The sequence below is a fragment of the Microcaecilia unicolor genome, unplaced genomic scaffold (genome assembly GCF_901765095.1).
Source record: "Microcaecilia unicolor unplaced genomic scaffold, aMicUni1.1, whole genome shotgun sequence".
In the NCBI taxonomy this organism is placed as follows: Eukaryota; Metazoa; Chordata; class Amphibia; order Gymnophiona; family Siphonopidae; genus Microcaecilia; species Microcaecilia unicolor.
The window spans coordinates 147767-171240 of record NW_021962958.1 but is presented as its reverse complement, the minus strand read 5'-3'; the positions used below and the strand labels follow the sequence as shown (position 1 = coordinate 171240).

The 23474-nt window shown below is 46.0% G+C and overlaps 1 protein-coding gene across 1 annotated transcript in view; it reads left to right on the top strand.

The window, feature by feature from the left end:
- Positions 1–23474, top strand: part of LOC115458693 — a 93477-nt gene that overhangs the window by 4432 nt on the left and 65571 nt on the right. Inside the window, exons 3-4 of the mRNA XM_030188521.1 lie at positions 13630–13708; positions 18182–18240. Coding sequence (XP_030044381.1) covers positions 13630–13708; positions 18182–18240 — 138 coding nt within the window. The remainder of the gene's footprint in view (positions 1–13629; positions 13709–18181; positions 18241–23474) is intronic.

Here is a 23474-nt window from a genome sequence, read left to right as displayed (position 1 = left end):
AGTTATGAATATCATCCAAAATTTTTTGCTGAACATTTTCTCCCCTATGCCCTAATTTTCCCTTTCCCCTGCCCCCCCCCCCCTTTTGCTTCTAATAGTCCACTCCATATGAATCCGAAATAAGACTTCTGGCCCACTAAAGTTAAACCTTAACCCCACCTAAATATATCGCCGGTACATTCCATTACATATTAGTCTATCCCAACTATAAACTACCCGCTCTCTCTATTACATTCCCCCCCTCATCCGTGCCCCGCGAAGTCTGGGCTCTGATGACCCCACTCGACAATGGATGAAAAGTGTCCTGACTCAACTCCTATATACCCCCCTCTCCCCTCCCTCCCCTTCCCTCATCTCTGATAGTCGTGAGAACTAAAAAATAAATAAATAAATAAAACTCCACATCAAGTTCTGGCGTGTGCAGCAGGTAGGAAAACCCTACCCCAATAGCAACCCCATAATATCAACTATCCTCATCAACGGCGTCAGTATCTACAGACTGTTTAGAATCAAGCTCCTTACTCTATGTGGAAGGGACTGTATATAAGCATCCCACACTGCTAAAAACAGCTTCTTTTGCTTCGGGGAACCATAGGCCCCACGCTTTTCCAGTAGCATCAAAGCATGTAGGCGAGTTCTCCATGCCCAGTAAGATGGCTTCCCATCACCTATCCATTCTCTCAATATGATTCTCTTCCCTAGGGCTACCGCTTTCCGCGTGAAGAGTACTATCTCCCGCTTGCACACACCAAATTGTTCATATTTATCTAGAAGCAGTAATGCAACCGACAATCCCCCCTCTCTAAACTGGCCAAAGAATTCTTCTAAGTGATTACCTAAGTTGAAAGCCAACCCCCTCCTATCTAAAGACTGATGATAATGTTGTAATTGTAGGTATGCTAGCACATCTCTAGCTTCCATTCCTGTTTTAGCCTGCATTTGGGCCCAGCTAAGCAATTTCCCTTCCTCATTCATCACATGTTGTAAAAGAACCAACCCCTGCTAAGCCTATCTCCTCAGACCTTGGAATACCACGTAAGCTTGCACAAACCAGGAACACAGGGCCAAGACAAGACAAAAGTGCTCCCAAGCACCAAAGGGAAAGGCAAGGAAGCCCACAGGGGAAAGCAGGGAAACCCAGCAACTCAGAAGTGTTCCTACAGCATAACCAGACTGAAGTGCTCCTAAGCACCTAACCACAGAAGTGCTCCTAAGCACTACACTAACTGAAGTGCTCCTAAGCACTATACTAACAGGAGTGCTCCTAAGCACTAAACCAACAGAAGGGGAAGCAGGTGAGCCACAAGGAGAAAGTAGGGAAGCTAAACACATAAACTAACAAAGGTGCTCCTAAGCACCAAGCTACAACAGTGCTCCACAGCACTAAACTAACAAAGGTGCTCCTAAGCACTCCACTAACAGAAGTGCTCCTAAGCACTAAACTAACAGAAGTGATCCTAAGCACTAAACTAATTGGAGTGCTCCTAAGCACTCCACTAACAGAAGTGCTTCTAACAGCACCAAAACCAGAAGTACTTCTAACAGCAAAACAGAAGTGCTTCTAACAGCACCAAAAGGGAAAGCAGGGGAGCCACAAGGAAAAAGCAGGGAAGCTAAACACATAAGTCAAAAGTGCACACTGCACCAACACTAACCTGGACCTAAAGCAAAATGTTGCAAAGGCAAAGGCAGCAAGTTCCCAGGTGGCTAATAAGCTCAACACACTAAGCTCAGCTGCAACAATCTCAAGGCAGCTATGGGTGAGGCTAGCTGCCAAACTTTCACACAAGACTGGAAGGCTAAAATATCTGGACCAGAATGAAAAGAGTCTGGAAAGTCTATGGCAGCCAATGGTTCTGGCCACCAGAGGGCGAGAGGAGCACAACCCAAGGGAAAAAAGTCACAAAGGTGACATTACTCTTTCTCAAACCAGCCAAATTGACTTCTCAAATCCTAATGCTTCCTCACCTTCCCCTCCAATTATTGATGGTCAATCGCTGCTCTTTTGGTGTCACTTTTGACTCAAAACTGTCTTTTAAGAAACAAATTGACTCTGTCCTTCAGTCCTCATATTTCACTTCACATAGAATTCAGTCTGTGAAGCCATTTCTACCTTTGTATCTTATTTGAGTTATTCTCTGCCTGGTCAATAGTCATATAGATTACCCTTTCTGCTGGTCTAACTCTTTCCGCCTTAAAACATCTCCAACTTATTCAATCCACAGCTGTCCAATTACTCCATAATGCCTGTCACTTCAATCATGTTTCTTCCTTATTATGCTGTCCTTGCCTCTCAGCATTTGGATTCTTCTTTAGCGCAATTCTTGATTAAGGTTATCCGAAACTTGGCCAGGTTGGGTCTGGTTTCCATTAAACTTACATTTGAGTGAACTTTTGCTGTCTCATCCTTCCCTGGATCTCTGATGCTGTTTGTACTAACTACTTGGATACTGCAGCAGGTTGTCTCCTGTTTTGTTTCTTCCTTATTGATTGCCAAGCATTAGCTGCCTGTGTCTGCCTGCATTAAGTTTAAGCTTCTTATTTTGGTCATCTATATCCCCCTGATTAGCAAAATAATCTTTTGATCCCCTATTTACCCACACATTCACTTTCCTGTTTGTAAGAAGCCCTTCTCTCTTTACTGCCACCCTCTCATCTTAGGCTGGCTATCTCACTCGACTTTGCTTTCTGTTATGGTGGTCCTAAACTGTGGAATTATCTACCTCTCGCCCTCCACCTTGAACCGTCTTAACCTCAATTCAAAAAATTAATCAAAACCTGGATCAACTTGTAGATCCAGTCCCCTTATCCACTCTTCTGACCTTGCTCCTCAGTCCTTATAATTGTATCTCCTACCTTTTTTCTTTTCTTTCTCCATTCCTCTGTTCCTTATGTCATTATTATTGCAGCTAGGCAGTATACACTTTGCAATTAGTGATATCAAAGTTATAAAATAAATAAATAAGTGGCATGTAGTCTTGGGAAAACCGATAATAAAGGACAGAGGCAGATCTAGAAAAACAAAATCCACAAACAAAGAAACATATAGTCAATAAATAAGGCAATATAATGAACCAGCTTGGTATAAATAGCTTTTAATCCAAATAATGTTTAAAATGACGGTAGAAACACAAAAAACAACTTGCAAATATATACAATTAAAATTGTTCATCCAAAGACCCCAAACCCAACATGTTTCTGACAGCCACAAAGGTCTAGTATGGGTGAAATTACCCAACCATAAAAAGACAGACTCTTGAATGTGTAACTAGAGTGCAAATATAGTAACATATAGTAACATAGTGTCAAAAGCTTTGCTGAAATCTAAGTAGATTACGTCCATAGCACGTCCTTGATTTAATTCTTCAGTCACCCAGTCAAAGAATTCAATGAGCTTCGTTTGGCACGATTTCCCTTTGGTAAAACCATGTTGTCTCGGATCTTGCAACTTATTTGCTTCCAGGAAATTCACTATCCTTTCCTTCAGCATGGCTTCCATTACTTTTCCAATAATTGAAGTGAGGCTTACCGGCAGGTCTCGGAGTTGTCTGATTACATGGATTTTCACAAATGTAATCCCATGAAGCTAAAAAAGCTTTCTCTGTTGTAAAACAGCAAAATAACTAGCCAGGTCTTTAATGCAAACAGCTTAATTCTTCAGCCAAGAATATTTAAATGAAATCAGCTACTATAATTGGACACAAGTGGGATCTATTTAACTTACTATGGGCCTTGTTAAGACATTTTTTGGAACCAAGCTAACTTGGGTTTGCTATTACAACGGAGTTTGAAGTCTTATGCAATACAAATCTTTTGTTTTCTTATTCTTAATTGCTTTTTAAATATATGTATTTATTTTTAATACATTTTTATTGATGATGGTAACACCTCTCAATCATACTTTCACAGTAACCATGGGTACATTAATCTGGATAGAGTCAGATACACTGTGAAAACTGCCACATCATCCTTTTACTTAATCCTACCAACTATTAACCTCTCCCCCCTCCCCGTTCCCTCCCCCCCCCCTACAATTAGCGTTACTCCAACATCTGTGCATTAATCTCTTATTTTACATGTTTACATGCTTATATATTTAGCATGGGGCCTTTTGCCGCTGGTGGTAATGTCAACCAAAACGGAGTCCAGATCTTACAATAGTCTGATTCTTTAAAACTTGCATTCTGATCCACCACTCTTCTCTCAAATCTCATGAGACAAACCATCTGGCATCTCCACAAATTGTTGGTGATTTATTTGTAATCCATTCCTTGAGTATTACTTTCTTTGCTATAATGACTGCCCGGAGCGCAAAGCCTCAATATCCTGCCGGAGACGTTAGCCCCGGGTTGCCAAACAACACATACGGATCATTCCTCCATTTGGCATGCCATGTAGTCGATATATGTTTTAGTAAGATCTTCCAGAAATGCACTATTATTATTATTATTATTAGCATTTGTATAGCTATTCTTGCACATTGCCAAAACATGTGTCCCAAGAGTACCCCTTGTGCTCCGCATTTTGGGCACGCCCCGTCCGAGGATGCTCCCATGTGAAAGGCCCTTCTTGGTGAGATATATGACCTCATAATAAACTTATATTGCAGTTCCCAGTGTGCTATCGTTTTGCAAGAGTCCCGTAGCGACAAAACATGTAACATAGTAACATAGTAGATGATGGCAGAAAAAGACCTGCACGGTCCACCCAGTCTGCCCAACAAGATAAACTCACATGTCATTTTTTGTGTATACCTTACCTTAATTTGTACCTGTCTTTTTCAGGGCACAGACCGTATAAGTCTGCCCAGCACTATCCCCGCCTCCCAACCACCAGCCCCGCCTCCCACCACCGGTTCTGGCACAGACCGTATAAGTCTGCCCAGCACCATCCCCACTTCCCAACCACCAGTCCCGCCTCCCACCACTGGCTCTGGCACAGACCGTATAAGTCTGCCCATCACCATCCCCGCCACCGGCTCTGCCACCCAATCTCGGCTAAGCTCCTTAGGATCCATTCCTTCTGAACAGGATTCCTTTATGTTTATCCCACGCATGTTTGAATTCCGTTACTATTTTCCTCTCCACCACCTCCCGTGGGAGGGCATTCCAAGTATCCACCACTCTCTCCATGAAAAAATACTTCCTGACATTTTTCTTAAGTCTGCCCCCCTTCAATCTCATTTCATGTCCTCTCGTTCTACCGCCTTAATTATTTGGCTTGAAATTTCAATTCCCAAGTCCAGGCCCCAAGCCTGCGATAGTTTTGCATAGTTTGGCTCCGGTATCACATCTCTAATATGTCTATGATGCATCCTTAACGGGACTTTATTTTGTGATTGCAGAGAGAACGCATCCGATAGTTCCTCCTGTACATTTTCTGTCAATTCTTGCCATGGCAGAGTGGCTATGTAATGTTTCAGCTGTATATAGTGAAAGTATTCTGATTGTTGGCAGGAAAATCTGGTCTTCAACTGCTCAAACGATTGGATTTGTCCCTCTTCAGTCAATATCTGTGATATATATGTTAATCCTTTACTTTGCCATCGCCAAAATATATTATAAATCTTTCCTGGAGGAAACCCTGGATTATCACAAATTGCCAAGTATGGGGTAGTCCGTGGAGAAAATTGGTGCAAACGACAAACCCATCCCCACACCGCTTTCGCCGTGGGCAATATGTGTGATTCCCGAAGTATCGGCGGAATCCGGCCCCCTCCAGTTTGCAATAGGCAGCTGAAATGTGTATCTGTTGTTAATGTCTCTAATTCAGTAGCTGAGAACTCCGATGTATTTCGGAACCGGTCTGTGATATGTCTCATTCCACATGCTACTGTGAGATACCGTATGCTCAAAAGTCCCAGACCCCCGTATTCCACCGGTATCTGGAGCGTTTTAAGAGATATTCGGGCCTTCTGCCCTCTCCACAAAAAGCGTTGCAACTGCTTGTTCAGTTTCTGTTCATCTTCCAACCTGAGAAACAGTGGCAGGGTCTGGAATATATATAGCCACTTGGGCACGATCACCATATTATATAGTGCTATCCTACCCATTATTGATAGTGGGTAGTCATGCCACATTCGCAACTGCATACACGTCTGGGTAAGTAATGGTGTCACATTATTGATATATATATATTTGACTACACTATATATCAATATAGTGTAGTCAAATCTTGTGGACGGTATGTACCCAGATACTTAATTTTTTCTCTCTCCCATGTTAAGCCCTCTTCTCCCAGCCCTAGATACCCAGTCCCTGCATATACCACCAATCCCTTTGACTTCTGTAGGTTAAGAGAAAAACCTGACATGTCCCCATATTCCTTAATTATTTTTAACATTACCTCTAAAGCATCACGAGGGCTAGATGTGATCACAGCCAGGTGCTAGTTCTTTAACCAACCCTCCTACTATTACTACTACTTATCATTTCTATAGCGCTACAAGGCATACACAGCGCTGTACACCATACACAGACAGTCCCTGCTCAAACAGCTTACAATCTAGATAAGACAGTACACTTAAGACAGAACAATTAAGGGTATGGGAATAAAGCAGTGAGGGTAAAGGACAGGGCAAGTGAGTTAGGAGTCAAAAGCAGTGGTAAAGAGGTGGGTTTTGAGTTTAGACTTGAAAACGGCCAAAGACGGGGCTAGACATACAGGCTCGGGAAGTCTATTCCAGGCGTGAGGTGCAGCGAGATAAAAGGAGCGGAGTCTTGAATTAGCAGTAGAGGAGAAAGGAACAGATAAGAGAGATTTATCTACAGAACGGAGTACTCGAGGGGGGACGTAGGGGGAGACGAGTGGAGAGGTACTGGGGAGCGGCAGAGTGAATGCACTTATAAGTCAATAGGAGAAGTTTGAATTGAATATGGAAACGGATAGGGAGCCAGTGAAGTGACTTAAGGAGAGGACTAATGTGGGCATAGCGACTTTGGCGGAAAATGAGTCGCGCAGCAGAGTTTTGGATTGATTGAAGAGGAGCGAGATGGCAAAGAGGGAGGCCGGTGAGAAGTAGGTTACAATAATCAAGACGAGAGGTGATAAGAGAGTGGATAAGGGTTCTGGTAGAGTGCTCAGAGATGAGGGGACGGATTTTACTGATGTTATAGAGAAAGAAACGACAGGTTTTGGCAATCTGCTGAATGTGAGCAGAGAAGGAGAAAGAGGAGTCAAAGATGACCCCAAGGTTACGAGCTGATGAGACAGAGAGAATGAGAGTGCCATCCACCAAAATAGAGAAAGGGGGGAGAGGAGAAGTAGGTTTTGGAGGGAAGATGAGAAGCTCAGTTTTAGCCATGTTAAGTTTGAGATGTCATTGAGACATCCTGGCAGCTATATCAGACAGACAGGCTGAAACTTTGGTCTGGGTGCTGGTTGAGATTTTGGGGGTAGAGAGGTAGATTTGGGAGTCATCAGCATAGAGATGGTATTGAAAGCCATGGGATGATATCAGAGAGCCAAGGGAAGAAGTATAGATGGAGAACAGGAGAGGACCGAGAACAGAACCCTGAGGTACACCGATTGGTAGAGGGATAGAAGTGGAAGAGGATCCACCAGAGTGTACAGTAAAGGTGCGAAGCGAGAGGTAGGAGGAGAACCAGGAAAGAACAGAGCCCTGGAATCCAAATGAAGACAGCGTATCAAGGAGTAGGCTGTGATCAACAGTATCAAAAGCGGCGGATAGATCGAGAAGGATGAGGATAGAATAGAGACGTTTGGATTTGGCCAGGAACAGGTCGTTGGAAACTTTTGTAAGTGCAGTTTCAGTTGAATGAAGAGGGCGAAAGCCAGATTGGAGTGGGTCAAGAACAGTATGAGATGGGAGAAAGTCAAGACAGCAGCGGTGAACGGCGCGTTCAAGTAACTTGGAAAGGAAGGGGAGGAGGGAGATGGGTCGCTAGTTGGAAGGACAGGTAGGGTCAAGTGAAGGCTTCTTCAGGAGCGGTGTGACCACAGCATGTTTGAAGGCATCAGGAACGATCGCAGAGGAAAGAGAGAGATTGAGGATATGACGAATAAAAGGGGTGAGAGTAGGAGAGATGGTGTTAAGAAGGTGGGTAGGAATGGGATCAGAGGAACAGGTAGTTCGTTTTGAGGAGGAGAGAAGATGTGATGTTTCTTCATCAGTGACCTCAGGAAAGGAGGAAAAGGACAGAGGGGTTGAGGAATTAGGGGAACGGGCAAGGGGAGGGAGAAGTGGGGGTGGTTTGGTAGAGAATTCGAGGTTTATCTTCTGAACCTTGTCGTGGAAGAACTCAGCTAGGGTCTGGGGAGATATTGAGGAGGGAATTGGGGGTGGAGGCACCTTGAGGAGAGAGTTTAGTGTGGCGAAGAGAAGTCGAGGGTTTGAGCCAAGAGAATTAGTCAGTTGGATGTAGTAGTCCTGTTTGGCAAGCAAGAGAGCAGATTGGAAGGAGGTCAACATGAATTTGTGAGAAGTCAGCAAGGGCATGAGATTTCAGCCAGAGGAGTTCAGCGGAACGGGTACAAGAACGTAGGTAGCGGATTTTAGCGGTTAGCCGGGGCTGGGGTTTGGTACATCTAATAGGACGGGGCATGAGAGGTGCAAGAGTGTCTAAGGGAGAGGATAGAATAGTATTGTAGGAAGAGACGGCATCATTGACAGATCTGGATGGTGTAGTGGTAGAGAAGAGGTTCGAGACATTGGAGGATATGGTATTAGGGTCAATGGCCTGGAGATTCCTAGATAAATTGGTTAAGATTGGACGGGATTGGGCGGGAGGAAGTTTAAGTGTGAAGGTTATTAGTTGATGGTCACTCCCTTCACTCCCGGTATCTCCTGCGCAGATTTCAAAGCCCGCAGCAATGGCTCTATAGCCAAGACAAAAAGTAAAGGTGAGAGGGGACACCCCTGTCTTGTGCCTCTCTTGATCCCAAATGGGCTCGCTTTAACTCCATTGACCAATATAGAGGCCTCTGGGTCTTTGTATAGAGCTGCTATGGCCCGGTAGAACCAGCCTTGAATTCCCAAATACTCAAGTGTTGTGAACAAGTAATCCCATCCCACCTTATCGAAGGCTTTTTCTGCGTCTACACTATATAGGCAGGTCGGTATCTCCATCTGCTGACTCGATGCCATTGCCAGTAATAATCGACGTACATTCCCTACTGCTTGTCTAGATCTAACAAAACAAACCTGCTCCTGTCCAATTAGTCTAGGTAATATTTTGGCCAGCCGATTGGCTAATATTTTGGCTAGAATTTTGATATCAACATTTATAAATGATATTGGCCTATATGATGCTGCCTGATCTTCTGGCCGCCCGGGTTTAGGAAGTAAGGAAATCAGCGCTATATTAGAATGCTGCGGGAATTTACCTTTTTTTATGACCTGAGTATAATAATCATGAATAGGTCCTATAAAGGAGCCTGGTAATAATTTATAAAATTCTCCTGTGTACCCGTTGGGGCCTGGCGCCGATCCCAACGGCAGGGACTTAATCACTTCTTGGATCTCTTTCCCCTGTAACGGACTTTCAAGCTCTTTGATTTCGGTTTCTGTTAACTGGGGAAGTCCCACTTGTGTCAAGAATTTTTTAATTTCTCTGAGATCTGGCTTTTGGGAAGCAGTATACATAGCTTTAAAATATCTTGTAAAAATTTGAGCTATTTCCTCACTTTTATTACACAATGTTACTTTCTCATCTCTAAGGGTCATTATTGGTTTTCGAGGTCCCCAGGCCCTAATCAGTCTCATTAACATCGATCCCGACCTGTTTCCAAATCTTTGTACTTTAAATTTTTGATAAGCTAATGCTCTGCACATGCAACAAAGAATTAAGTGCCACTTGCATTGCCTGCAGTTGCTCTTTTGTTGTGGCACTTGGGCTTCGTATATAACGTGCTTTCGCCTTCTTAAGGCTGGCTTCTAACCTCAAGATTGCTATTGAATGTTTTTTGTTTCTAGCATGGACATATGCTATCACATCTCCTCTTAATACAGCTTTCGCTGCTGACCAGAATAGTGTTGGCTGTGCCATATGACCTTTGTTATACTGCACGTAATCTTCCCATTTCTGATGAATGAAGGACTGAAAATCCTTATTTTGATAAAGATAGGTCAGGAACCTCCAACCCACCGATGTCTGATAAAATTTTGTAGTCTCCACATCCATCCACACCATGGAGTGGTCAGATATCTCCCCTGGGCCTACATCCACTTTGACTACCCAGGAGAATGCTGTTTGACTAATCAATATATAGTCCAGTCTAGCGAGTGTGCCGTGCGCACGAGAGATGTGAGTGAAATCACGCTCCCCCGAGTGCAGCGCCCTCCATGTGTCCACAAGGCCTAGCGAGCGCATGAAAAATCTCATTGCCTGCGCTTTAGGCCCTCCGCAATGTGCCACATTAGGTTCTGAACAGTCTAACTGAAGGTCTGAGACCAGATTAAAGTCCCCCATCACCATGAGCTGGGAAGTTTTATAGGGCATACATATATTAATTAGTTCGGAGTAAAATTTTTCATCATATGTATTAGGTCCGTATAATCCCAACACCAGAAATTCTGTGTTTTGTATCCACAGCCGAACCACTACATAATTGCCCTTAGGATCAGCCTGCACCAATTCAGATTTAGCCACCAGCCCCTTACGTATTAGTATAGCAACCCCACTTTTCCGACCTCCGGCAGAGGCAAAATGGATTTCTCCCACCCATCTAATTTTTAGTTTTAAATGTTCTTCTGGGGATAATCTAGTTTCTTGAAGGCATCCAATGTCTACCTTATGTCTCTTCAGGGCTGTCAAGATTTTTGCTCATTTCACCGGGGTTACTATCCCACCCACATTCCACGTAGCAAACCTTAAAGTTCTAATCCTCTACTTATTATGGCAATTCTAATATTTATCCACGTCTAATAACACCTCGGGTGCCCAGCCTCACCCGAGGGTCCCACAAGATCTCATTTGTCCTTGCAAAGCATTTATTATCATTGTTCTGATCACCTCCAGCACTTCTTCTGCCCTTGCCACATTTACACTGATGCTTACACAGATGTCTTTCGAGTTCCCCCCATCTATCTCATGATGTCGCTAACTCCCATCCCTTTCCCCCTTCCTCTTTACCCCCCTTCCCCCGCCTTTTTAGTCCCTTAAACCTAAACCTCATCCTACTAACAAGCTAATAGAGATCATGCGACACCGAACCTCCCCTCCCCCCAAGCACTCACTCACTCTTTCCTTTTGGATCTAAAGTCTTTTTGGTCACCTTCCGCTTCTTTGGAAGCCACACAAACTGTTCCAGTTGCTCATGCCGGGTTTAACCCCGTAAGGAAGTTTTTGGCTTCTTGTGGCGTTTTAAATAAATGCCATTTTTCTTGATGATGGATTTTTAGTGTCGCCGGGTAGATCAGTGCAAATTTCTTTTGGGCGTCTGCCAGGGTTTTGCAAATAGGTTGGAATGCCCGTCTCTTCTCTTGTAAGCTCAAAGAAAAGTCTTGGAATATTTTATTGGGGTTCCCATTGTAAAACAGCTTATCACGCTTCATCCGGGCCCCTCTCAAGATTTCCACCTTATGCACAAAATTATGCACTTTTGTTATGATCACTGGGCCTCGGATTTTGATCCGGCTTGCGCCCTAATCTGTGGGCCCATTCCAAGCGTAAGGATTCTGTGCTGTCGGAAAGCGCCATTTCCTTCATCAGCCATTTTTCTAGCACCGTTTGCAGCATATGTTCTGGAACTGTTTCTGGGATACCTACGATCCACAGGTTATCCCGCCTCGAACGGTTCTCCAGTTCATCGATTTGTTGTGATTGCACTAATTTTTGTAGTTCTTCCAGCTGCTTGTTTTTTCCGACCTCCCCCTCTTCCATTACCGACACTATGAGTTCCAGCTCACCCGTGCGCCTTGTTGTATCTTCCAAAAGTGTTTCTAAAGTATTGAGCTGAGTAGACAAATGTTGTAGCTGGGGGGTCTAGTGCCGATTTCACTGCTTCTGTTAGCTGGAGTAGCTGCTGCGCAGTAAATGTTGTGGGTGTTGGGTTTGGCGCGGGACTCTGCGCCATTTTGGGATCCATCCCCCGCGGTTTGTCCGCTTCTTTCTTTGCGCTTTTCGCCGGCATCACCGCTTCTAATTTCACAACAAAAGGGTCCGTATTTATTTATTTGTAGCATTTGTATCCCACATTTTCCCACCAATTTGCAGACTCAATGTGGCTTACATTTGCCGTAATGGTGGTTGCCATTTCTGGATAACAGAATTACAAATGGTAATGCGTTAAGGTGCATACATACATGGTACCAAACATGGAACATAACATAAATGGAACAGATCATGGTATATATATACACCATGTGTATACATACATGACAAAGAAGAATAAATTATGGTATTGCATGAAGGTTCCTGAGTAACAAGTTGGATTGTAACATACATTAGGTCATCGACTATAGAGAGACCCATATAAGCGCACAGTCCCTTTTCGCTATTTTCTTGGTTCTCACCCACCTGCAAAACTATGTTTTTGTGCCGGGGGAAAGGCAGGGCTCAAGAGAGGAGCTACTATGTGTCTGCTCCACTCAGCTCATCACGTGATCTCTTTAAATATACGTATAACTAGCCGTTAAGCCCGTTAAAACGGGCGAGATTTGTGTTTTGCAAAATGTAATAATTCTCACCTCCATCCATCCATGTGCAGCAAACCTCCTCTCTCCCCTGCCCTCCCCTCCCCCGATCCATGTCCAGTAACCCTGCTGTCTCCCCGCCCTCCCCCCATGTCCAGCAGCCATCCTGTATCCCTGGCCTCCCCCCCTTCCAGCAACCATCCTCTCTCCCCTGCCCTCCCCCCATGTCCAGCAGCCCTCCTCTGTCCCCTGGCCTCACTCCGTCCACCGATCCTCCCCCCATATCCAGCAATCCTCCTGTTTCCCTTGGCCTCCTCCCCTCCCCCGTCCACCAACCCTGCCCTCCCCCCATGTCCAGCAACCCTCCTCTCTGCCCTGCTCTCACCCCATGTCCAGCAACCATGCCCTCTCCCCCTGCCCTCCCCCCATGTCCAGCTACCCTACTCGCCACCGCTCCCTCCCCCTTCTATGCCGGGCCCCCGGCACTGACCTGACAGCGCCTCTCACATCCGTGTGAAAATGCTACAGGCAGCAGCAGATCGCTCTGCTGCTGCCTGCAGCGCTTCCAGACGGAGGTGAGAGGCGCTGTCAGGTCAGTGCAGGGGGCCCGATACGGAGGGGGGCAGGAGCGGCGGCGGGGATGGGGGGGAGGGTGGAGGTTGGTGCGCGCGATGTTCATTTCCAGACTCCAGCGGCAGCATCCGACAGTCTGACTCTGTTTCCCTCTCTCTTCCGCCCTCTGACGTCATCACGTCTTGACGCGAGGGCGGGACAGAGAGGGAAGTCTGTACTGCGCATTTGCAGGTGAGTCGGTTTGATTCTTCTTTCACATTGAAAGTGTAGACTAAGATTTGTAGATCAGGGAAACTCCAACTTCAATGCATTTTGAATTGTATTTTTTAGACAGTAGAATGTGAAAAATGTACAAGGCACTGTCTGTGTGTAGTAGAACCCATGGGAGTGAGCTTGTGGGGTGGTCTGCTGGTCTGGTTGGAAGTTACACTAATTCTTGGCATCATGCATGTCCTCTACAGGCCTGATGTACGTCTCTGGATCTGGAATGCCAAGCCTGTCCCTCACTCTACTGGTTGTTACAGCACTACTGTTAAAGAGGTACTGGAGGAACCACTCACTACTCATTGAAAGGACCTAGAATGATTATTCACTTATACAAAGCAAAATAGTTCCCACTGCATTTTATACCCATTTACTTAAACATTTAGGGATCTCTGTGTAGTGCAAGGCTGCTGTGACTTACAACATCATTCTCACTATACTCAACTTCATAAAAAGCACATCCTTGTTATGTCACGGCGGTCTAAATGATCAAAGCATTTTAATAGGATCCTCAGATCAGCGTACCTGCCTCTATAATGGCTAATGGTTTTTATGAGCCAAGCATATTATAATGTAGAAATAAGTAATCGAAAATTTGGATTGATGAGGATTGTGGCACTGCCTCTTGAAATATGCTTGGCTCATAAAAACCATTAGCCATTATAGAGGCAGGTACGCTGATCTGAGGATCCTATTAAAGCACTTTGATCATTTAGACCACCGTGATATAACAAGGATGTGCTTTTTCTGAAGTTGCCCCATGTAAGCCGCATTGAGCCTGCCATGAGTGGAAAAGCGCGGGGTACAAATGTAACAACAACAAAAAAAAGTTGAGTATAGTGAGAATGATTTGATTGTGGAGGACTGGCCTAGTGGTTAGAGTGGTGAACTTTGGTCCTGGGGAACTGGGTTCGATTCCCACTGCAGGCACAGGCAGCTCCTTGTGACTCTGGGCAAGTCACTTAACCCTCCATTGCCCCAGGTACAAATAAGTACCTGTATATAATATGTAAGCCGCATTGAACCTGCTTTGAGTGGGAAAGCGCGGGGTACAAATGTAAGAAAAAAACAACTCCCTTCACTACTTAAATTGTACATCTGCCTAGTTATGACTTACAATATGACAGAGTCAGTGATTTGTAGATGGAGCATGACCTGATTTGCTTAAGCCTGAATGCTTTCTGGAGCTAAGAGCAGGAAAAAGCCATTTGCATTGAAAAGAGCCTATGAGAGTGTATTCAGGGCCAAAGTTGTAGTATGAAAAATGAAGGCACATGTTCAGGGCAGTCACTGGACAAAACAGTACCTGTCCTTTATGGGCTTGTGTGGCACATGCTTTTCTGCAAAGGGTGAAAGCATAAATAATTTATAATGGTGAAGACTCTGAGAACTTTGCAAATCACGATGCCCTGTCAAAATGTCCCATGGCTGGCACTTACTCGTTGAGCAAAATGGCGCCCTGGGTCTGGATTGCATTTGGTGCCCTTTTACCTTCAGGGCTGGTGTGTGTGCAGACTCCAAACTGACTTAAAAGAGCAGAGGGTGCCCATGATGATTGCCCTGCTTGAGCCCCCCCCTCCCCCTTGTGATAGGCCTGGATATATACTGCACTCTGTATATTAGTGGCAACAACATCTGTTTGCCTCTTAGAAAAAAGATTGTACTGCTTATTCATGCATTGACAAAGCTGCCGTCTGTAGACAGATGTCACCGGTGTTGGAAATAGCTCCTGAAAACTCTGATAAAGGTTATTTAAATATATATATTATTGGCCATGTTTCATGTCCTCATTGACCTTCACTGGGCTGGACTGCCTTTATGACTTGTTTAAAAAGTGTAAACATGACAGTAACTTTTACGCCAAATATTTGTTTCAGTCCCTTCCCTCATAAGTACATAAGTACATAAGTAGTGCCATACTGGGAAAGACCAAAGGTCCATCTAGCCCAGCATCCTGTCACCGACAGTGGCCAATCCAGGTCAAGGGCACCTGGCACGCTCCCCAAACGTAAAAACATTCCAGACAAGTTATACCTAAAAATGCGGAATTTTTCCAAGTCCATTTAATAGCGGTCTATGGACTTGTCCTTTAGGAATCTATCTAACCCCTTTTTAAACTCCGTCAAGCTAACCGCCCGTACCACGTTCTCCGGCAACGAATTCCAGAGTCTAATTACACGTTGGGTGAAGAAACATTTTCTCCGATTCGTTTTAAATTTACCACACTGTAGCTTCAACTCATGCCCTCTAGTCCTAGTATTTTTGGATAGCGTGAACAGTCGCTTCACATCCACCCGATCCATTCCACTCATTATTTTATACACTTCTATCATATCTCCCCTCAGCCGTCTCTTCTCCAAGCTGAAAAGCCCTAGCCTTCTCAGCCTCTCTTCATAGGAAAGTCGTCCCATCCCCACTATCATTTTCGTCGCCCTTCGCTGTACCTTTTCCAATTCTACTATATCTTTTTTGAGATACGGAGACCAGTACTGAACACAATACTCCAGGTGCGGTCGCACCATGGAGCGATACAACGGCATTATAACATCCGCACACCTGGACTCCATACCCTTCCTAATAACACCCAACATTCTATTCGCTTTCCTAGCCGCAGCAGCACACTGAGCAGAAGGTTTCAGCGTATCATCGACGACGACACCCAGATCCCTTTCTTGATCCGTAACTCCTAACGTGGAACCTTGCAAGACGTAGCTATAATTCGGGTTCCTCTTACCCACATGCATCACTTTGCACTTGTCAACATTGAACTTCATCTGCCACTTGCACGCCCATTCTCCCAGTCTCGCAAGGTCCTCCTGTAATCGTTCACATTCCTCCTGCGACTTGACGACCCTGAATAATTTTGTGTCATCGGCGAATTTAATTACCTCACTAGTTATTCCCATCTCTAGGTCATTTATAAATACATTAAAAAGCAACGGACCCAGCACAGACCCCTGCGGGACCCCACTAACTACCCTCCTCCACTGAGAATACTGGCCACGCAATCCTACTCTCTGCTTCCTATCTTTCAACCAGTTCTTAATCCATAATAATACCCTACCTCCGATTCCATGACTCTGCAATTTCTTCAGGAGTCTTTCGTGCGGCACTTTGTCAAACGCCTTCTGAAAATCCAGATATACAATATCAACCGGCTCCCCATTGTCCACATGTTTGCTTACCCCCTCAAAAAAATGCATTAGATTGGTGAGGCAAGACTTCCCTTCACTAAATCCGTGCTGACTTTGTCTCATCAGTCCATGTTTTTGTATATGCTCTGCAATTTTATTCTTAATAATAGCCTCCACCATCTTGCCCGGCACCGACGTCAGACTCACCGGTCTATAATTTCCCGGATCTCCTCTGGAACCCTTCTTAAAAATCGGAGTAACATTGGCTACCCTCCAGTCTTCCGGTACTACACTTGATTTTAGGGACAGATTGCATATTTCTAACAGTAGCTCCGCAAGTTCATTTTTTAGTTCTATTAATACTCTGGGATGAATACCATCAGGTCCCGGTGATTTACTACTCTTCAGCTTGCTGAACTGACCCATTACATCCTCCAAGGTTACAGAGAATTTGTTTAGTTTCTCCGACTCCCCCGCTTCAAATATTCTTTCCGGCACCGGTGTCCCCCCCAAATCCTCCTCGGTGAAGACCGAAGCAAAGAATTCATTTAATTTCTCCGCTACGGCTTTGTCCTCCTTGATCGCCCCTTTAACACCATTTTCGTCCAGCGGCCCAACCGACTCTTTGGCCGGTTTCCTGCTTTTAATGTATCTAAAAAAATTTTTACTATGTATTTTTGCTTCCAACGCTAATTTCTTCTCAAAGTCCTTTTTTGCCCTCCTTATCTCCGCTTTGCATTTGGCTTGGCATTCCTTATGATCTATCCTGTTACTTTCAGTTGGTTCTCTTCTCCACTTTCTGAAGGATTGTTTTTTGGCTCTAATGATTTCCTTTATCTTACTGTTTAGCCACGCCGGCTGACGTTTAGTCTTTTTTCCCTTTTTTCTAATACGTGGAATATATTTGTCCTGAACCTCCAGGATGGTGTTTTTAAACAGCATCCACACCTGATGCAAGTTTTTTACTCTGCGAGCTGCTCCTTTCAGTCTTTTTTTCACCATTTTTCTCATTTTGTCGTAATCACCTTTTCTATAGTTAAACGCTAGCGTACTTGATTTCCTAGATTCACTTCCTTCAATGCCAATATCAAAACCGATCATATTATGATCACTGTTATCAAGCGGCCCTCGTATCGTTACCCCCTGCACTAGATCATGAGCACCACTAAGGACTAAGTCTAGTGTTTTTCCTTCTCTTGTCGGCTCCTGAACTAGCTGTTCCATGAAGCTGTCCTTGATTTCATCAAGAAATCTTATGTCCCTTGCGTGTACAGATGTTACATTAACCCAGTCTATATGCGGGTAATTGAAATCCCCCATTATTATTGTGTTGCCCAGTTTGTTTGCGTCCCTGATTTCCTTTAACATTTCCGCATCCGTCTGTTCGTCCTGGCCAGGCGGACGGTAGTACACTCCTATCACTATCCTTTTCCCCTTTGCACATGGAATTTCAATCCACAGTGATTCCAAGGAGTGTTTTGTTTCCTGCAGAATTTTCAATCTATTTGATTCAAGGCTCTCGTTAATATACAATGCTACCCCTCCACCCCTCAACCTGAAAGGGTCAATTAGGATGCTTTCTTTTCTCAAACTTTTTCTTTTTACTTATTTACAGGAAAATGTATCAACACAAGCGGCTGATTTTGATTCTCCTGACAACCTCAGTCCTTTTTGGTAGGTCTATTTCATTATAAAATGTTGTCCCTTGGCCAGTAGCAGGATACAAGGGTCACATATGGAGGTTGCGACATAGTTAAATAAGCTGGCAGGCACTGAGAAGATCCCAGCTATTTGGCCAGTAAACACTGTTTGTGAGAACTAAACAGTGTATCGGCATCCAGTGTCCTACGATGAAAGATCCATCCTCCAACCCTACTTTTTCCCGTTTTTTGAGGCACTGAGAAGACCATGAGTTCAGGGGGCAGTTTAAAGCAGTTTTCTTGTATAATAATAGTAGTCTATTCTACAGCTCCTTAGAGATTATAATATCTAACCCATCCTACAATAGCAAACGTCTGCTAGTCAGGTTTACAGCCTCATTTTACATAGAATGTAGAGATTAGAACTGAAATGCCCATGTCGGGATGTGCTCAGGATGTGCTCAGTTCTGATGGTATTTTAGAAAAGGCTCTTCCGACACAGAGCCCTTTCTAAAATGCCTGCAGGAGTGTACTTGTATTTCTCCGAGGACAAGAAGGCTCCATATTTTTACGTGTGGGTTGTCATCCGCGATGGCCCAGGAGACCGGAACTTTTCTTCAGAAAAAAAGAGAAGTTTTGAGAGGCTCGCCAGCGCGGGCCCAAACGCACAGTGCATGCGCGAGCCGCTTCCCGCCCGCGATGTGAGCGTGACTGAACTAGTTTCTTTTTTTCCGCGATTGAGGAGAGTTGTTTTCGGACTGCTCTCCTTCGTTTTTCGCTCAGGAGACCGTGATTTTTTTGCGTTTTACGTGCCCTTTTCTTCTTTTTTCTTTTTTCTCCTTCAAAATAAAAACTAAAAAAAAAAGTTGTTCCTTTATTTTTTAGTTTTCTGCCCGGTTGGAAGTTTCCTTTCTTTTTCCGTTTGCGGCCGCCCTCAGGCCGCTCAGTCGTGTTTTTCCCTTTTTTTCCTGTGCCTTTTCCTTTGGCACAATTGAGCCGTTTAATTTCGCGGATGCTATTTTTCCGTCCATGACATCGAGGACTCCCAGCGGCTTCAAGCGCTGTATTTGCTGCAACCGGACCATCTCGAGTACCAACACCCACGCATGGTGCCTTCACTGTCTTGGGCCCGATCATCTTCCGGCTGCTTGTAAGCTGTGCAAGTTGATGAAAAAGCGGACCCAGATAGCTCAAGAGACTCAGCGTGAGCGGCTTTTCCCAGATTGGGCCGGTCCTTCGACGTTGGCATTGACATCGGTACCAAGGTTGGCAGCGTCGACGTCGAGGGAAGCAGCACCGAGAGTCCAGGTAATGGCTGCTGAAAGACTACTTCGAGCTGGGAGCAGCGAGGCATCGAGCGGGTCTCCACCTGTCTCGAGGCCTACTGCTATGCAGGCCCCCCGAGACTGACCTTCGTCGGACCCGGCCCCGAGGAGGCGTGAGGATTCCAAGTCCTCCTCATCGGTACCGAGGAATGTCAGTGACGGGCGTCGAGCTAAGGCGAAGAAGCACTGTCATTGATCTCCTCCTTACGGTACCGAGCTTCGGGGAGCCGAGGGAGTCGGCACCCGAGAAGTGTCGGTGCCGGAAGGACCGCTAACCCTCCATTCAGGAGGTGCCTATGCGTCGGTCGTCCGGCAGCCTGGTACCGGCTCTCGAGCCCCTTCAGATTCTGGCACCGACTCCTGCACCGGCCCTGCAGCCTTTTCCGATGGCAGCTCTCAATGAGCGTCTTTGGGCCATTCTTCCAGAGCTTCTGGAAGGACTGCTCCGTCAGTCTGCTTCGGTACCGGAGGTGCTTGCGCCTCCCGTACCTACTGCTGAGACGGGATCTGGCCCATCTCCTGTGAGGAGGTCCCCACCTTTGGTACCGCTTGCGGTACCGGAGCCGGTTACCACCCGGGTTGACTCTCCTTCGACTTCGGTGGAGGAAGCTTCGCCGGAGTCCAGGCAGGAGTCGACTTCTTGACATCCCCCGTGAGGACATCGGTCCTTGAAGTCAAGACAGGCTCGGGTTCGGGCTGCTCTTCGAGAGCTTTTGTCCAACATCAAAGAGGAGCATTCATGGGGAGAGGAGGAAGACCCCAGGTATTTTTCGGAAGAAGACTCCCAGGGGCTTCCTTCTGATCCTACTCTGCCTATTGAAGTTAGACAGTCTCCACCTGAGAGCCTTTCTTTTTCATCTTCTGTGTGGGAAATGTCTAAGGACATTCCATGGGCTGAGATGTTCAAGGTCCTGGATTATCCTTCGCCTGCAGAGGTTGCAACGGCCCCCCTGCACAATACACTCAGGGAAGTGATGTTGCGGAATTGGTCTTGCCCTCTCTCTAATTCAGTTGTCAACAAGAAGTCCGAATCCCAGTACAGAGTCCATGGTGAGCCTGTGATGGTGAAGGCCCAACTGCCTCACGATTCTATGGTGGTGGACTCTGCTCTCAGGAGAGCCAAGAGTACTAGAGACTATGCATCGGTGCCCCCCGGGCAGAGAGTATAGGACCTTGGATTCTTTTGGGAGGCGTATGTATCAGGCTGGAATGCTCGCCGCCAAGATCCAAACATACCAACTGTACACCAGCATTCACTTACGGAACTCGGTTAAGCAACTGTCCAGTTTAGTTGAAGCTCTTCCTCCAGAGCTTGCTGAACCTTTTCACTAGGTGGCCAGACAGCAGAAGGCGTGTCGCAAATTCCTGGCCAGGGGGGCTTACAACATTTTTGATACCGCATCCTGAGTAGCTGCTCAGGGTATCATGATGTGCAGACTCTCATGGCTGCGTGTCTCGGACCTGGATCAGAAGACCCAGCAGCGAATGGCGGATGTTCCTTGCTGGGGGGATAACCTTTTTGGAGAGAAGGTTGAGGATATGGTCGATACCCTCAAGAAGCATATGATGCTATGGATTCTCTCTCCCGCCGGACGCCTTCTGCTACTACCTCCTCCTCTAGGAGGTTTTTTGGAGGGAGGAGGAGTGCTCCCTATTCCTATAATAGGCGTAGGTACACTCCTGCCTCTCAACAGCCTGTTCAGGCTTGCTCCCAGCAGGCTCGCTCTCGTCAGCGGCGTGCGCCGAAGGCCCCTCCAGTTCCCCAGCAAAAACAAGGAACGGGTTTTTGACTGGCTCCAGAGCACCATAGCTGAGGTAAGAGTATCCGTGCCGGACGGTCTGCCTGTTGGGGGGAGGTTGATATTTTTTCACCAAAGGTGGCCTCTTCTAACCTCCGACAGGTGGGTTCTTCAAATAGTCCGTTTAGGATACGCTCTCAATCTGGAATCAAAACCTCCAAATTGCCCACCAGGAGCTCAATCCTTCAGCTCCCAGCACAAGCAGGTATTTGCAGAGGACCTCTCCGCCCTTCTAAAGGCCAATGCGGTCAAACCCATTCCACCAGGGGAAGAAGGGCTGGGATTCTATTCCAGGTACTTCCTTGTGCAAAAGAAAACCGGGGGGATGCTTCCCATCCTATACCTAAGGGCCCTGAACAAATATCTAGTCCGAGAAAAATTCAGGATGCTTTCCCTGGGCACCCTTCTTCCCATGATTCAGGAAAACGATTGGCTATGCTCTCTGGACTTAAAGGACGCCTATACTCACATCTCAGATCTTCCAGCTCACAGGAAGTACCTTCGATTTCGTCTGGGAACTCAGCACTTTCAGTACTGCGCGCTGCCCTTTGGTCTAGCATCTGCGCCCAGGGTCTTTACAAAGGGCTTGGCAGTTGTCGCAGCATCGCTACACAGACTGGGAATGCATGTATTCCCTTATCTCAACAATTGGCTGGTAAAGAACATCACGGAGGCAGGAGTTCTACAATCCATGCAGATTACTATTCAACTGCTCGAACTGCTGGGGTTTGTAATAAATTATCCCAAGTCCCACCTAGTTCCAGTTCAGAAATTGGAATTCATAGGAGCTCTATTGAACACAAGGACGTCTCGAGCTTATCTCCCCCAGGCAAGGGCGGACAATCTTCTAGCCTTAGTGTCCTCGGCTTGAACATCTCAACAGATCACAGTTCGGCAAATGTTGAGGTTTCTCGGCCACATGGCCTCCACAGTTCATGTGACTCCCATGGCATGTCTACATATGAGATCAGCTCAATGGACCCTAGCTTCCCAGTGGTGTCAGGCTACAGGGGATCTAGAGGATGTCATCCATCTTTCCACCGATTTTTGCAATTCCCTACAGTGGTGGACCATTCGCTCCAATCTGACCTTGGGACGTCCATTCCAAATTCCTCAGCCACAAAAAGTGCTGACGACGGATGCATCCCTCCTGGGGTGGGGAGCTCATGTAGATGGGCTTCACACTCAAGGAGCTTGGTCCTTCCAGGAAAAAGGTCTTCAGATCAACCTCCTGGAATTGCAAACGATCTGGAACGCTCTAAAGGCTTTCAGGGACCGGCTGTCCAACCAAATTATCCTAATTCAGACAGACAATCAGGTTGCGATGTATTACACCAACAAGCAGGGGGGCACCGGATCTCGCCCTCTGTGTCAGGAAGCCGTCCGGATGTGGCTTTGGGCGCATCAGCACAGCATGATTCTCCAAGCCACGTATCTGTCTGGCGTAAACAACAGTCTGGCTGACAAGTTGAGCAGGATAATGCAACCTCACGAGTGGTCGTAGAACATGGACGTTGTCCAAAAGATCTTCCGAGCGTGGGGCACCCCCTCGGTGGATCTTTTTGCCACTCAGACCAATCACAAGGTACTTCAATTCTATTCCAGGCTTCAGGCCCACGACAGACTAGCATCAGATGCCTTTCTCCTACATTGTGGGACAGGCCTTCTGTATGTGTATCCTCCCATACCTTTAGTAGGGAAGACTTTGCTGAAACTCAGGCAAGACCGCGGAACCATGATTCTGATAGCACCTTTCTGGCCCCGTCAGATATGGTTCCCTCTTCTTCTGGACTTGTCCTCCGAAGAACCGTGGAGATTGGAGTATTTTCCAACCCTCATCACTCAGAACGAGGGGTCGCTTCTACATCCCAACCTCCAGTCTCTGGCTCTCACGGCCTGGATGTTGAGAACTTAGAGGTTGCCTCTTTAGGTCTGTCAGAGGGTGTCTCTCGAGTCTTGCTTGCTTCCAGGAAAGATTGCACGAAAAAGAGTTATTCTTTTAAATGGAGGAGGTTTGCCGTCTGGTGTGACAGTAAGGCCCTAGATCCTTTTTCTTGTCCTACACGAACCCTGCTTGAATACCTTCTACACTTATCAGAGTCTGGTCTTAAGACTAACTCAGTAAGGGTCCATCTTAGTGCAAT